The 15,889-nt window shown below is 46.6% G+C and overlaps 1 protein-coding gene across 2 annotated transcripts in view; it reads left to right on the top strand.

Annotated features, from left to right (window-relative positions):
- The first annotated feature begins 5,531 nt into the window (after nucleotides 1–5,531).
- LOC139376586 (secretion regulating guanine nucleotide exchange factor) overlaps nucleotides 5,532–15,889 on the top strand; it is a 34,259-nt gene continuing 23,901 nt past the window's right edge. For both annotated transcript variants that reach the window (XM_071119355.1, XM_071119364.1), the window contains exons 1-7: nucleotides 5,532–5,600; nucleotides 5,943–6,078; nucleotides 6,392–6,544; nucleotides 6,742–6,897; nucleotides 7,607–7,783; nucleotides 9,609–9,773; nucleotides 10,542–10,708. In XM_071119355.1, coding sequence (XP_070975456.1) covers nucleotides 5,559–5,600; nucleotides 5,943–6,078; nucleotides 6,392–6,544; nucleotides 6,742–6,897; nucleotides 7,607–7,783; nucleotides 9,609–9,773; nucleotides 10,542–10,708 — 996 coding nt within the window. In that variant the 5' untranslated portion in view covers nucleotides 5,532–5,558. The remainder of the gene's footprint in view (nucleotides 5,601–5,942; nucleotides 6,079–6,391; nucleotides 6,545–6,741; nucleotides 6,898–7,606; nucleotides 7,784–9,608; nucleotides 9,774–10,541; nucleotides 10,709–15,889) is intronic.

The raw sequence follows: 15,889 nt of genomic DNA, 5'->3' as shown, positions 1-15,889 counted from the left end.
ACCTTCACCACCACTTCCACCCCCACCTCCTCATTCTCCACAGCCTCCTCCACCAACTCCTCCTCCTCCACCTTCACCACCTCCTCCTCCACCACCACCTCTTCCTCCTCCAACACCACCTCTTCGTCCTCCAACACCACCTCCACCACCTCCTCCTCAGCCTCCTCCACCACCACCACCTCTTCACCCTCTACCACCACCTCTTACTCCTCCTCCACCTTCACCACCACCACCACCCCCACCTCCTCATCCTCCACCACTTCCTCCACCAACTCCACAACCACCACCTCTTCCTCCTTCTCCACCACCTCTTCCTCTACCACCACCACCTCTTCTTCCTCCTCCACCTTCACCACCACCACCTCTTCCTCCTCCTCTACCACCACCACCTCTTCCTCTTTCTCCTCCTCAACCACCCCCACCACCACCACCTCTTCCTCCTCCTCTACCACCACCACCATTCCTCCTCCTCCACCTTCACCACCACCACCTCTTCCTCCTCCACCACCACCTCCTCCTCCACCACCTCCTCCTCCTCCTCCACCTTCACCTACTCCTCCTCCACCTCCACCTCTTCCACCACCACCAACACCATCACGTATTCCTCTTCCTCCACCACCACCACCTCTTCCTCCTCCTCCTCCTGCACTTCCACCTCCTCCACTTCAACCTCCTCCACCACCACCACCTCTTCCTCCTTCTCCACCACCACCTCTTTCTCCTCCTCCTCCACCACCACCACCTCTTCCTCCTTCACCACCACCACCACCTCTTACTCCTCCTCCTCCTCCACCTTCACCACCTCCTCCTCCACCACCACCTTTTCCTCCTTCTCCACCTTCACCACCATCTCCTCCACTTCCAGTTTCAACTGTTCTGCCTGCTGCTATGGAACCCTGACCTGTTCGACTTTCTCTCTTTCTCTTTACCCCACCTGCTTTCTCAACCTCTGAATGCTTGGCTATGAAAAGCCAACTGACATTTACTCCTGAGGTACTGACCTGTTGCACCCTCTACAACCACTGTGACTATTATTCGAACCTGCTGGTCGTCTATGAACGTTGAACATCTTGAAGAGCAATCTGGCCTTAATGGCGCACAGCCAGAAGAGGACTGGCCACCCGTCAGAGCCTGATTCCTCTTTAGGTTTCTTCCTAGGTTCCTGCCTTTCTATGAAGTTTTTGTAGCCAACATGCTTCTACATCTGCATTGCTTGCTGTTTCGGGTTTTAGGCTGGGTTTCCTTATAGCACTTTGTGACATCAGCTGATGTAAAAATGGATTTATAAATACATTTGATTGATTGATTGATTGTTTCTTTCCAGATATTATTATGAGTCGTCCTCCCCTCAGCAGCCTCCTGTGTTGTAATCCATCTCTCTATTACACCCACCCCTTATCTATTTCTATTTCTATTTCTTATCTATTTCTATTTATCCAGAAGGTAATTTAATTACTGGAGATCATATGGGTGTCTAATACAGTTCATTCGGGAAGTATTCAGACCCCTTGAATTTTTCCACATTTTGTTACATTACAGCCTTATTCTAAAATGTATTAAACCCCCCCCCTCATCCATCTACACACAATAACCCATGATGACATCACAATAACCCATGATGACATCACAATAACCCATAATGACATCACAATAACCCATAATGACATCACAACAACCCATAATGACATCACAACAACCCATAATGACAAAGCAAAAACACAGAAATATCACATTTACTTAAGTATTCAGACCCTTTACTCAGTACTTTGTTGAAGCACCTTTGGCAGTGATTACAGCCTCGAATCTTCTTGGGTATGACACTACAAGCTTGGCACACCTGCATTTGGGGAGTTTCTCCCATTCTTCTCTGCAGACCCTCTCAAAGCTCTGTCAGGATGGTTGGGGAGTGTTACTGCACAGCTATTTTCAGGTCTCTCCAGAGAAGTTCGATCGGGTTCAAGTCTGGGCTCTGGCTGGGCCACTTAAGGATATTCAGAGACTTGTCCCGAAGCCACTCCTGCATTGTCTTGGCTGTGTGCTTAGGTTCGTTGTCCTGTTGGAAGGTGGCGAAGGGTTCGCCCCAGTCTGAGGTCCTGAGCACTCTGGAGCAGGTTTTCATCAAGGATCTCTCTGTACTTTGCTCCGTTCATCTTTCCCTCGATCCTGACTAGTCTCCCAGCCCTGCCGCTGAAAAACATCCCCACAGCAATGTTGCCACCATCATGCTTCACCGTAGGGATGGTGCCAGGATTCTTCCAGACATGACGCTTGGTATTCAAGACAAAGAGTTCAATCTTGGTTTCATCAGACCAGAGAATCTTGTTTCTCATGGTCTGAGAGTCCTTTAGGTGCCTTTTGGCAAACACCAAGTGGGCTGTCATATGCCTTTACTGAGGAGTGGCTTCCGTCTGACCACTCTACCATAAAGGCCTGATTGGTGGAGTGTTGCAGAGATGGTTGTCCTTCTGGAAGGTTCTTATATCTCCACAAAGGAACTCTAGAGCTCTGTCTGAGGGATTATCGGGTTCTTGGTCACGTCCCTGACCAATCCCCTTCTCCCCCGATTACTCAGTTTGGCCGGGCGGCCGGGTCTGGGAAGAGTCTTGGTGGTTACAAACGTATTCCATTTAAGAATGATGGAGGCCACTTTCAATCCTGCAGACATTTCAGTTGTTTTTTTAATATAAAAAATCTAAAAAAACTGTTTTTGCTTTTTCATTTTGGGGTATTGTGTATTGTTTTAATCAGTTTTAGAATATGGCTGTAATGTAACAACAAAATGTGGAAAAGGGAAGGGGTCTGAATACTTTCCGAAAGCACCGTATATTCCTCCCATGTTTGTGTATATAATATTGAGTTGTTGCTGGGATGTAAAATTTAAGGGTGTAAAATATAATAGTATTATTCAAACGTGATAATCTATTCAACGATGTTTCTACTGGCCTGGTTTAGATCTTATCTGTCGGAAAGATATCAGTTTGTCTCTGTGAATGGTTTGTCCTCTGACAAATCAACTGTACTTTTCGGTGTTCCTCAAGGTTCCGTTTTAGGACCACTATTGTTTTCACTATATATTTTACCTCTTTGGGATGTTATTCGAAAACATAATGTTAACTTTCACTGCTATGCGGATGACACACAGCTGTACATTTCAATGAAACATGGTGAAGCCCCAAAATTGCCCTTGCTAGAAGCATGTGTTTCAGACATAAGGAAGTGGATGGCTGCAAACTTTCTACTTTTAAACTCGGACAAAACAGAGACGCTTGTTGTAGGTCCCAAGAAACAAAGAGATCTTCTGTTGAATCTGACAATTAATCTTAATGGTTGTACAGTCGTCTCAAATAAAACTGTGAAGGGCCTCGGCGTTACTCTGGACCCTGATCTCTCTTTTGAAGAACATATCAAGACCATTTCAAGGACAGCTTTTTTCCATCTACGTAACATTGCAAAAATCAGAAACTTTCTGTCCAAAAATGATGCAGAAAAATTAATCCATGTTTTTGTCACTTCTAGGTTAGACTACTACAATGCTCTACTTAAACTTCAGTTAGTGCTAAATACGGCTGCTAGAATCCTGACTAGAACCCCCAAAAATGTGATCATATTACTCCAGTGCTAGCCGCCCTACACTGGCTTCCTGTCAAAGCAAGGGCTGATTTCAAGGTTTTACTGCTAACCTACAAAGCATTACATGGGCTTGCTCCTACCTATCTCTCTGACTTGGTCCTGCTGTACATACCTACACGTACGCTACGGTCACAAGACGCAGGCCTCCTAATTGTCCCTAGAATTTCTAAGCAAACAGCTGGAGGCAGGGCTTTCTTCTATAGAGCTCCATTTTTATGGAACGGTCTGCCTACCCATGTCAGAGACGCAAACTCAGTCTCAACCTTCAAGTCTTTACTGAAGACTCATCTCTTCAGTGGGTCATATGATTGAGTGTAGTTGGCCCAGGAGTGGGAAGGTGAACGGAAAGGCTCTGGAGCAACAAACCGCCCTTGCTGTCTCTGCCTGGTTGGTTCCCCTCTCTCCACTGGGATTCTCTGCCTCTAACCCTATTACAGGGGCTGAGTCACTGGCTTACTGGGGCTCTCTCATGCCGTCCCTGGAAGGGGTACGTCACCTGAGTGGGTTGATTCACTGATGTGGTCATCCTGTCTGAGTTGGTGCCCCACCCTTGGGTTGTGCCGTGGCAGAGATCTTTGTGGGCTATACTCAGCCTTGTCTCAGGATGGTAAGTTGGTGGTTGAAGATATCCCTCTAGTGGTGTGGGGTCTGTGCTTTGGCAAAGTGGGTGGGGTTATATCCTTCCTGTTTGGCCCTGTCCGGGGGTGTCCTCGGATGGGGCCACAGTGTCTCCTGACCCCTCCTGTCTCAGCCTCCAGTATTTATGCTGCAGTAGTTCATGTGTCGGGGGGCTAGGGTCAGTTTGTTATATCTGGAGTACTTCTCCTGTCCTATTCGGTGTCCTGTGTGAATTTAAGTGTGCGTTCTCTAATTCGCTCCTTCTCTCTTTCTTTCTCTCTCTCGGAGGACCTGAGCCCTAGGACCATGCCCCAGGACTACCTGACATGATGACATGACTCCTTGCTGTCCCCAGTCCACCTGACCGTGCTGCTGCTCCAGTTTCAACTGTTCTGCCTTATTATTATTCGACCATGCTGGTCATTTATGAACATTTGAACATCTTAGCCATGTTATGTTATAATCTCCACCCGGCACAGCCAGAAGAGGAATGGCCACCCACATAGCCTGGTTCCTCTCTAGGTTTCTTCCTAGGTTTTGGCCTTTCTAGGGAGTTTTTCCTAGAGTTTTTCCTAGCCACCGTGCTTCTACACCTGCATTGCTGTCTGTTTGGAGTTTTTGGCTGGGTTTCTGTACAGCACTTTGAGATATCAGCTGATGTACGAAGGGCTATATAAATACATTTGATTTGATTCATTGTAAAGAAAGGTAAACTGGTTATTTATAAGTGTAAATGTTTGTGTGTGTCTTATGAATGAATAAATCCGATTAATTAAAATTACATACTTTTCATGAACAGCATACTGTGACTATGCATTTTTATAGCGACTTCTCTAGAGTTGTCGTCCTATCAACAGAGATTGATAGGAAAAACTGAACATTTAACATTCATGGAGAATTTAATTGTACATTTGCTAAACATGGCATTTTATTCCTGATAGAATAGGATAGAATATAATAGAGAGTTGTAGATCTACACCAGACCTCTTTTTGGGTCGTAACTAGTTACCACAGCCACAAAGTCATAATTATGTCTGAACCCCGCTTATTTCCACCATTTATTTTCTTAAAATCTGATTTTAAACCTAATCCTAACCGTATGTCTAACCCTAATGAAGAGCAAAAAACACGTTTGTTTTCATGAATTTTTAGGATAGCCATTTTGACTTTGTCGCTGTGGTAACTAGTGACCACCCTCTTTAGCCACACTCAACATGGTGGAAAACCACTGACGTATGTAAACAAACTACTTTACTACTTTACAGCAACTACGATCTACTGTCGTAAATTGCATTTGGCATCCCCATGCTATGGATACAAGCTTGCTGACAGAATTATGTGTCTACACGTGGGTAAGTTTCTTTAGCAACCAATTACTTTTTTTGTATGTATCGTGACACTCGTATTTAGCTAATAAGATCCAGTTTGTTTGTGATACTAACGTTAGCTAGCTACGTTTTGTCCAGCACACTAGTTTCAAGAACGCTAGCTACCAAAACTCATGTTAGCGCCAGTCAGCTAACGTTAACTAACTAGAATTATCTAACTAGTGAAAGTGAACTAGAGTAGTAAAATCTATCCGTCTCTGACAGTTGAGTACCGGTGATTTACTGAAGCAATGTCATATGTTAAATATGAACACAGTAGGAACTGCATCTCAATTCGCACTGTCAATACCTCCTGAAACATTGCAGGGAACCAACAGCTATTGGCAGTTAGGACAGGGCCATGTTGAAGACCTGTCAGTGCCCAGGCTCGCTGATGGAGCCCTACAGATGGGGACCGTGCGCCAACTCAGTGGAGGTGGTGGGCATTCGGCTGTGGTCTCTGGTGCGTGTGGCTCATGATGGCATTTTTGTTGTCATGAAGAAAGTTATCTAATATCTGCAAAGGGGTTGACTTTGTCTCCCTCTGCTGGACATATGGCTTCTACTTTTGGTGTGTCAATAAAGCTATGTGAATAACATTTTTCTGCGTATGCATTACATAGTATACACAACTAATAAGTTATTATCCTTCTCTTCTTCTACTTCCCTCATTCTCTTCCTCCTCCACCGCCTCTTCCACTTCCTCCTCCACGTCCCCTTCCTCCCTCTGCTCTTCTTCTACCTCTTCCCCCACCGCCTCTTCCTCCTCCCTCCAGAGAAAGGAGAGCTGCTGGTGTGTGGCCAGAACCACAGAGGTCAGCTGGGACTGGGTCACAGTTTAGAGGTCACCACCTTTCAACTCTGTCCTCTCATTGGTCAGAGGGTTGCACACGTGTCCTGTGGTTGGGATTTCACACTCGTCCTCACTGGTGAGTGGAAGAGAATGTACTGCTCATCCTCTCTGGGGAGAGAGGCAGATAATGTACAGTAGCGGCCTGGAGCAGCTCTCTGTGACAGTCATCACAACACCTTAGTTGTCAAAACCAGAGACCTGAATGTCTTGACGTATATCTACGTGTTCATGCTTGTCATTTTATACCAACATGTTTTGTTTCTCCTCTCTCAGATCATGGCCAGGTACTGACGTGTGGATCTAATGCATACGGCCAGTTGGGTGTCTCAGAGCCAATCACTCATTCTGTGGTGCTGCTGCCCATTCAGTCTGTAAGGGAGCCAGTGATCAGAGTGGCAGCAGGACTCAGACATTCACTAACTGTCACTGGTAAGACATACCTGTCACTGGTAAGACATACCTGTCACTGGTAAGACATACCTGTCACTGGTAAGACATACATGTCACTGACTGTCACTGGTAAGACATACCTGTCACTGGTAAGACATACCTGTCACTGACTGTCACTGGTAAGACATACCTGTCACTGGTAAGACATACCTGTCACTGACTTCACAGCCACGGAGCCTCCAAATGACATTCATAAATATGTTATAGTTCTGACTACAGATCCAATCTCTGAATTTAACTTTTACACTCACTCTGGTCTTCATTGCTGTACATGGTTCTGTGTAGTGTGTCCTCATTGCTGTGTGTGGTTCTGTGTAGTGTGTGTCCTCATTGCTGTGCGTGGTTCTGTGTAGTGTGTGTCCTCATTGCTTTACGTGGTTCTGTGTAGTGTGTGTGTGCTATGTAAATAGTTCAGTCTTCCTCTCAGTCACTACAGAGCAGGTAGTCTAGTGGTTAAGAACGCCGGGCCACTAACCGAAAGGTCTCTGGTTTGAATCCCCGAGCCGAGTAGGTGAAAAATCTGTCAGTCTTGAGCAATTCACTTAACCCTAAGAGCGACTTACAGGAGCAATGAATAAGAGCGTCTGCTAAATGACTCTAATGTAAATGTACTATCATCATTGCTTTCTTTCTAATGGGGCACAACAATCACCAATACGTCTTTCTCCTTGTGTTGTTCTATCTTCAGCCACAGGTAGTGTTTACCAGTGGGGTATGGGTCTCTCTGGCCAGGCTAAGAGAGCTCTGAGTCCACAGCCTGTCCCAGAACACTTCACCTCCAAGGTACCTTGTCTGGTCCCAGGTCTGGAACAGGTGATTTCACACAGTGTTGCTGCAGGCTCCGCCCACTGTGTGAGCCTTACTGGTGAGTGACTGTTATTGCTCTCCAGTCTCCAGTCTGCTGTTCTGCTAGTCTCCAGTCTGTTGTTCTGCTAGTCTCCAGTCTGTTGTTCTGCTAGTCTCCAGTCTGCTATTCTGCTAGTCTCCAGTCTGTTGTTCTGCTAGTCTCCAGTCTGCTATTCTGCTAGTCTCCAGTCTGCTGTTCTGCTAGTCTCCAGTCTGCTATTCTGCTAGTCTCCAGTCTGCTGTTCTGCTAGTCTCCAGTCTGCTATTCTGCTAGTCTCCAGTCTGCTGTTCTGCTAGTCTCCAGTCTGCTAGTCTCCAGTCTGCTGTTCTGCTAGTCTCCAGTCTGCTGTTCTGCTAGTCTCCAGTCTGCTGTTCTGCTAGTCTCCAGTCTGCTGTTCTGCTAGTCTCCAGTCTGCTGTTCTGCTAGTCTCCAGTCTGCTGTTCTGCTAGTCTCCAGTCTGCTGTTCTGCTAGTCTCCAGTATGCTGTTCTGCTAGTCTCCAGTCTGCTGTTCCGCTAGTCTCCAGTCTGCTGTTCTGCTAGTCTCCAGTCTACTGTTCTGCTAGTCTCCAGTCTGCTGTTCTGCTAGTCTCCAGTCTGCTGTTCTGCTAGTCTCCAGTCTGCTGTTCTGCTAGTCTCCAGTCTGTTGTTCTGCTAGTCTCCAGTCTACTGTTCTGCTAGTCTCCAGTCTGCTGTTCTGCTAGTCTCCAGTCTGCTGTTCTGCTAGTCTCCAGTCTGCTGTTCTGCTAGTCTCCAGTCTGCTGTTCTGCTAGTCTCCAGTCTGCTGTTCTGCTAGTCTCCAGTCTGCTGTTCTGCTAGTCTCCAGTCTGCTGTTCTGCTAGTCTCCAGTCTGCTGTTCTGCTAGTCTCCAGTCTACTGTTCTGCTAGTCTCCAGTCTGCTGTTCTGCTAGTCTCCAGTCTGCTGTTCTGCTAGTCTCCAGTCTACTGTTCTGCTAGTCTCCAGTCTGCTGTTCTGCTAGTCTCCAGTCTGCTGTTCTGCTAGTCTCCAGTCTGCTGTTCTGCTAGTCTCCAGTCTGCTGTTCTGCTAGTCTCCAGTCTGCTGTTCTGCTAGTCTCCAGTCTGCTGTTCTGCTAGTCTCCAGTCTGTTGTTCTGCTAGTCTCCAGTCTGTTGTTCTGCTAGTCTCCAGTCTGCTGTTCTGCTAGTCTCCAGTCTGCTGTTCTGCTAGTCTCCAGTCTGCTGTTCTGCTAGTCTCCAGTCTGCTGTTCTGCTAGTCTCCAGTCTGCTGTTCTGCTAGTCTCCAGTCTGTTGTTCTGCTAGTCTCCAGTCTACTGTTCTGCTAGTCTCCAGCTAGTCAGAAATGTCCAGATCAACTAGTCCATGTCAACTAATGTTTTTTAAGCCAATAGATTTTGTTGTAACTCTTGAGTCACTCAAATATCACATGCATACACATTAGACATGGAAAAATGTGTAGAATTGCAGGAAATACTGTAAACTGTAAACCTGACAGTTTGTGTCATGAACAGTGCTTGTCCCTATAGAAATAGACATGGGTGGAGGGGTTGTGTGTGTGTTATATTACTCACTGTGAAAATGAATCAGCATTTACCCACCTCTTTCTACCACGACATCACTGGCTTACATACATTCTCCATTGATTGACGCTTTCCTTGGTGGTGGTCTTTATGCTCGCATTCATCTTGGCATGTTTGTCTGTGTCTCAGTGTTGTGTTATAGCAAGGGGGTCGGTCGTGTGTTGTGTTATAGCAGGGGGTCGGTCGTGTGTTGTGTTATAGCAGGGGGTCTATATGTCTATATGTGTTGTGTTATAACGGGGTCGTGTCTAGGATAGTGAGTAACAGTCTATCTGTATTCTGTTCTAGCTGAGGGAGATGTGCTCCTGTGGGGCAGTAATAAGCACGGCCAGCTGACCAGTAGCAGTACAGACTCCTTCCTACCCAGACCTGTCCTCCTAGACCGCTCACCACTGGGTGGAGAGAAGGTTACCCACGTTCACAGTGGCTGGACACACCTGGTGGCCCAAACAGGTGAGAGAGAGAGACACATGAAGACCTGTTTTTAGTTGGGAGAAAATGTTTTGAAATGGGCAGGGACTACCTGAACGTGTCTAATGAGAAGTGATTGTTTTCAGTAGCAAAATTGTTCAAATCGAACACAGATCAATCCATTTTGGGGGGGCATCGCCTCTAACTAGAGAGTTTAAATATCAGTATTAATGGTGCTGTAGGTATAATGCATTATAAATGAAGGTATAATGCTGAAGGTATAATGCATTATAAATGGGCTGTAATGCATCGTAAGACACAATATGACCCTGTTAGTGTCTATATACAGTATGACCCTGTTAGTGTCTATATACAGTATGACCCTGTTAGTGTCTATATACAGTATGACCCTGTTAGTGTCTATATACAGTAGGACCCTGTTAGGGTCTATATACAGTAGGATCCTGTTAGGGTCTATATACAGTATGACCCTGTTAGGGTCTATATACAGTAGGACCCTGTTAGGGTCTATATACAGTAGGACCCTGTTAGGGTCTATATACAGTAGGACCCTGTTAGTGTCTATATACAGTATGACCCTGTTAGGGTCTATATACAGTAGGACCCTGTTAGTGTCTATATACAGTAGGACCCTGTTAGTGTCTATATAAAGTAGGACCCTGTTAGTGTCTATATACAGTAGGACCCTGTTAGGGTCTATATACAGTAGGACCCTGTTAGGGTCTATATACAGTAGGACCCTGTTAGGGTCTTACTACCAGTTTATAATGATCTGTAACTCTCTGCCAGAGAGTGGCCGTGTCTTCACTTGGGGCAGAGGCAATTATGGACAGCTGGGGAGGACAGAACTGACCAATCAGAGTGCAGATCAGCAGTCAAGTAGTGCATTGAGAGGAGCTGCCAGCCACTGGACATGTGTCCCTGCAGAAGTCAAGATCCTCTGTGGAGCCTCACAGGTGAGACGGGTCACGGGCGAGACGGGTCACTGGCGAGACGGGTCACGGGCGACATGGGTCACGGGCGACATGGGTCACGGGCGACACGGATCACGGGCGACACGGGTCACGGGCGAGACGGGTCGCGGGCGAGACGGGTCGCGGGCGAGACGGGTCGCGGGCGAGACGGGTCGCGGGCGACACGGGTCGCGGGCGAGACGGGTCACGGGCGACACGGTTCACGGTGGTGTTTGCGACAGTGGCCGCGTTAACAGCAGTCGCGCTACAGAAATGAATGATCAATGATTTCACAAACCTCTTGAAGAGAACTTCGGCCCCAGTCCAGCAGCAGAGGGCAGCAGAAACTAAAACACGGAGTCCCTGTATATAAAGGTGGTTTTCCACAGAGTAAACGTCTTGATGTCAGGTTGTTGTACTGGTGCGTTGGTTGTTACCTGCTTCACTGTCTTGATGTCAGGTTGTTGTACTGGTGCGTTGGTTGTTACCTGCATCACTGTCTTGATGTCAGGTTGTTGTACTGGTGCGTTGGTTGTTACCTGTATCACTGTCTTGATGTCAGGTTGTTGTACTGGTGCGTTGGTTGTTACCTGCATCACTGTCTTGATGTCAGGTTGTTGTACTGGTGCGTTGGTTGTTACCTGCATCACTGTCTTGATGTCAGGTTGTTGTACTGGTGCGTTGGTTGTTACCTGCATCACTGTCTTGATGTCAGGTTGTTGTACTGGTGCGTTGGTTGTTACCTGCATCACTGTCTTGATGTCAGGTTGTTGTACTGGTGCGTTGGTTGTTACCTGCATCACTGTCTTGATGTCAGATTGTTGTACTGGTGCGTTGGTTGTTACCTGCATCACTGTCTTGATGTCAGATTGTTGTACTGGTGCGTTGGTTGTTACCTGCATCACTGTCTTGATGTCAGGTTGTTGTACTGGTGCGTTGGTTGTTACCTGCATCACTGTCTTGATGTCAGGTTGTTGTACTGGTGCGTTGGTTGTTACCTGCATCACTGTCTTGATGTCAGATTGTTGTACTGGTGCGTTGGTTGTTACCTGCATCACTGTCTTGATGTCAGGTTGTTGTACTGGTGCGTTGGTTGTTACCTGTATCACTGTCTTGATGTCAGGTTGTTGTACTGGTGCGTTGGTTGTTACCTGCATCACTGTCTTGATGTCAGGTTGTTGTACTGGTGCGTTGGTTGTTACCTGTATCACTGTCTTGATGTCAGGTTGTTGTACTGGTGCGTTGGTTGTTACCTGTATCACTGTCTTGATGTCAGGTTGTTGTACTGGTGCGTTGGTTGTTACCTGTATCACTGTCTTGATGTCAGGTTGTTGTACTGGTGCGTTGGTTGTTACCTGCATCACTGTCTTGATGTCAGGTTGTTGTACTGGTGCGTTGGTTGTTACCTGCATCACTGTCTTGATGTCAGGTTGTTGTACTGGTGCGTTGGTTGTTACCTGCATCACTGTCTTGATGTCAGGTTGTTGTACTGGTGCGTTGGTTGTTACCTGCATCACTGTCTTGATGTCAGGTTGTTGTACTGGTGCGTTGGTTGTTACCTGCATCACTGTCTTGATGTCAGATTGTTGTACTGGTGCGTTGGTTGTTACCTGCATCACTGTCTTGATGTCAGATTGTTGTACTGGTGCGTTGGTTGTTACCTGCATCACTGTCTTGATGTCAGGTTGTTGTACTGGTGCGTTGGTTGTTACCTGCATCACTGTCTTGATGTCAGGTTGTTGTACTGGTGCGTTGGTTGTTACCCGCATCACTGTCTTGATGTCAGATTGTTGTACTGGTGCGTTGGTTGTTACCTGCATCACTGTCTTGATGTCAGGTTGTTGTACTGGTGCGTTGGTTGTTACCTGTATCACTGTCTTGATGTCAGGTTGTTGTACTGTTGCGTTGGTTGTTACCTGCATCACTGTCTTGATGTCAGGTTGTTGTACTGGTGCGTTGGTTGTTACCTGTATCACTGTCTTGATGTCAGGTTGTTGTACTGGTGCGTTGGTTGTTACCTGTATCACTGTCTTGATGTCAGGTTGTTGTACTGGTGCGTTGGTTGTTACCTGTATCACTGTCTTGATGTCAGGTTGTTGTACTGGTGCGTTGGTTGTTACCTGTATCACTGTCTTGATGTCAGGTTGTTGTACTGGTGCGTTGGTTGTTACCTGCATCACTGTCTTGATGTCAGGTTGTTGTACTGGTGCGTTGGTTGTTACCTGCATCACTGTCTTGATGTCAGGTTGTTGTACTGGTGCGTTGGTTGTTACCTGTATCACTGTCTTGATGTCAGGTTGTTGTACTGGTGCGTTGGTTGTTACCTGTATCACTGTCTTGATGTCAGGTTGTTGTACTGGTGCGTTGGTTGTTACCTGCTTCACTGTCTTGATGTCAGGTTGTTGTACTGGTGCGTTGGTTGTTACCTGCTTCACTGTCTTGATGTCAGGTTGTTGTACTGGTGCGTTGGTTGTTACCTGTATCACTGTCTTGATGTCAGATTGTTGTACTGGTGCGTTGGTTGTTACCTGTATCACTGTCTTGATGTCAGGTTGTTGTACTGGTGCGTTGGTTGTTACCTGCTTCACTGTCTTGATGTCAGGTTGTTGTACTGGTGCGTTGGTTGTTACCTGCTTCACTGTCTTGATGTCAGGTTGTTGTACTGGTGCGTTGGTTGTTACCTGCATCACTGTCTTGATGTCAGGTTGTTGTACTGGTGCGTTGGTTGTTACCTGTATCACTGTCTTGATGTCAGGTTGTTGTACTGGTGCGTTGGTTGTTACCTGCATCACTGTCTTGATGTCAGGTTGTTGTACTGGTGCGTTGGTTGTTACCTGCATCACTGTCTTGATGTCAGGTTGTTGTACTGGTGCGTTGGTTGTTACCTGTATCACTGTCTTGATGTCAGGTTATTGTACTGGTGCGTTGGTTGTTACCTGTATCACTGTCTTGATGTCAGGTTGTTGTACTGGTGCGTTGGTTGTTACCTGCATCACTGTCTTGATGTCAGGTTGTTGTACTGGTGCGTTGGTTGTTACCTGCATCACTGTCTTGATGTCAGATTGTTGTACTGGTGCGTTGGTTGTTACCTGCTTCACTGTCTTGATGTCAGGTTGTTGTACTGGTGCGTTGGTTGTTACCTGCTTCACTGTCTTGATGTCAGGTTGTTGTACTGGTGCGTTGGTTGTTACCTGTATCACTGTCTTGATGTCAGATTGTTGTACTGGTGCGTTGGTTGTTACCTGTATCACTGTCTTGATGTCAGGTTGTTGTACTGGTGCGTTGGTTGTTACCTGCTTCACTGTCTTGATGTCAGGTTGTTGTACTGGTGCGTTGGTTGTTACCTGCTTCACTGTCTTGATGTCAGGTTGTTGTACTGGTGCGTTGGTTGTTACCTGCATCACTGTCTTGATGTCAGGTTGTTGTACTGGTGCGTTGGTTGTTACCTGTATCACTGTCTTGATGTCAGGTTGTTGTACTGGTGCGTTGGTTGTTACCTGCATCACTGTCTTGATGTCAGGTTGTTGTACTGGTGCGTTGGTTGTTACCTGCATCACTGTCTTGATGTCAGGTTGTTGTACTGGTGCGTTGGTTGTTACCTGTATCACTGTCTTGATGTCAGGTTATTGTACTGGTGCGTTGGTTGTTACCTGTATCACTGTCTTGATGTCAGGTTGTTGTACTGGTGCGTTGGTTGTTACCTGCATCACTGTCTTGATGTCAGGTTGTTGTACTGGTGCGTTGGTTGTTACCTGCATCACTGTCTTGATGTCAGATTGTTGTTGTACTGGTGCGTTGGTTGTTACCTGCTTCACTGTCTTGATGTCAGGTTGTTGTACTGGTGCGTTGGTTGTTACCTGCATCACTGTCTTGATGTCAGGTTGTTGTACTGGTGCGTTGGTTGTTACCTGTATCACTGTCTTGATGTCAGGTTGTTGTACTGGTGCGTTGGTTGTTACCTGCTTCACTGTCTTGATGTCAGGTTGTTGTACTGGTGCGTTGGTTGTTACCTGCATCACTGTCTTGATGTCAGGTTGTTGTACTGGTGCGTTGGTTGTTACCTGCTTCACTGTCTTGATGTCAGGTTGTTGTACTGGTGCGTTGGTTGTTACCTGCTTCACTGTCTTGATGTCAGGTTGTTGTACTGGTGCGTTGGTTGTTACCTGCATCACTGTCTTGATGTCAGGTTGTTGTACTGGTGCGTTGGTTGTTACCTGCATCACTGTCTTGATGTCAGGTTGTTGTACTGGTGCGTTGGTTGTTACCTGCTTCACTGTCTTGATGTCAGGTTGTTGTACTGGTGCGTTGGTTGTTACCTGCATCACTGTCTTGATGTCAGGTTGTTGTACTGGTGCGTTGGTTGTTACCTGCATCACTGTCTTGATGTCAGGTTGTTGTACTGGTGCGTTGGTTGTTACCTGTATCACTGTCTTGATGTCAGGTTGTTGTACTGGTGCGTTGGTTGTTACCTGCATCACTGTCTTGATGTCAGGTTGTTGTACTGGTGCGTTGGTTGTTACCTGCATCACTGTCTTGATGTCAGGTTGTTGTACTGGTGCGTTGGTTGTTACCTGTATCACTGTCTTGATGTCAGGTTGTTGTACTGGTGCGTTGGTTGTTACCTGTCTTGATGTCAGGTTGTTGTACTGTCATCACTGGTTGTTGTACTGGTGCGTTGGTTGTTACCTACATCACTGTCTTGATGTCAGGTTGTTGTACTGGTGCGTTGGTTGTTACCTGTATCACTGTCTTGATGTCAGGTTGTTGTACTGGTGCGTTGGTTGTTACCTGCATCACTGTCTTGATGTCAGGTTGTTGTACTGGTGCGTTGGTTGTTACCTGTATCACTGTCTTGATGTCAGGTTGTTGTACTGGTGCGTTGGTTGTTACCTGCATCACTGTCTTGATGTCAGGTTGTTGTACTGGTGCGTTGGTTGTTACCTGCATCACTGTCTTGATGTCAGGTTGTTGTACTGGTGCGTTGGTTGTTACCTGCATCACTGTCTTGATGTCAGGTTGTTGTACTGGTGCGTTGGTTGTTACCTGCATCACTGTCTTGATGTCAGGTTGTTGTACTGGTGCGTTGGTTGTTACCTGCATCACTGTCTTGATGTCAGGTTGTTGTACTGGTGCGTTGGTTGTTACCTGTATCACTGTCTTGATGTCAGGTTGTTGTACTGGTGC

Source organism: Oncorhynchus clarkii, chromosome 2, assembly GCF_045791955.1.
Source record: "Oncorhynchus clarkii lewisi isolate Uvic-CL-2024 chromosome 2, UVic_Ocla_1.0, whole genome shotgun sequence".
In the NCBI taxonomy this organism is placed as follows: domain Eukaryota; kingdom Metazoa; phylum Chordata; class Actinopteri; order Salmoniformes; family Salmonidae; genus Oncorhynchus; species Oncorhynchus clarkii.
The sequence above is the reverse complement of the archived record's forward strand: the minus strand, read 5'-3'. Positions and strand labels throughout refer to the sequence as shown.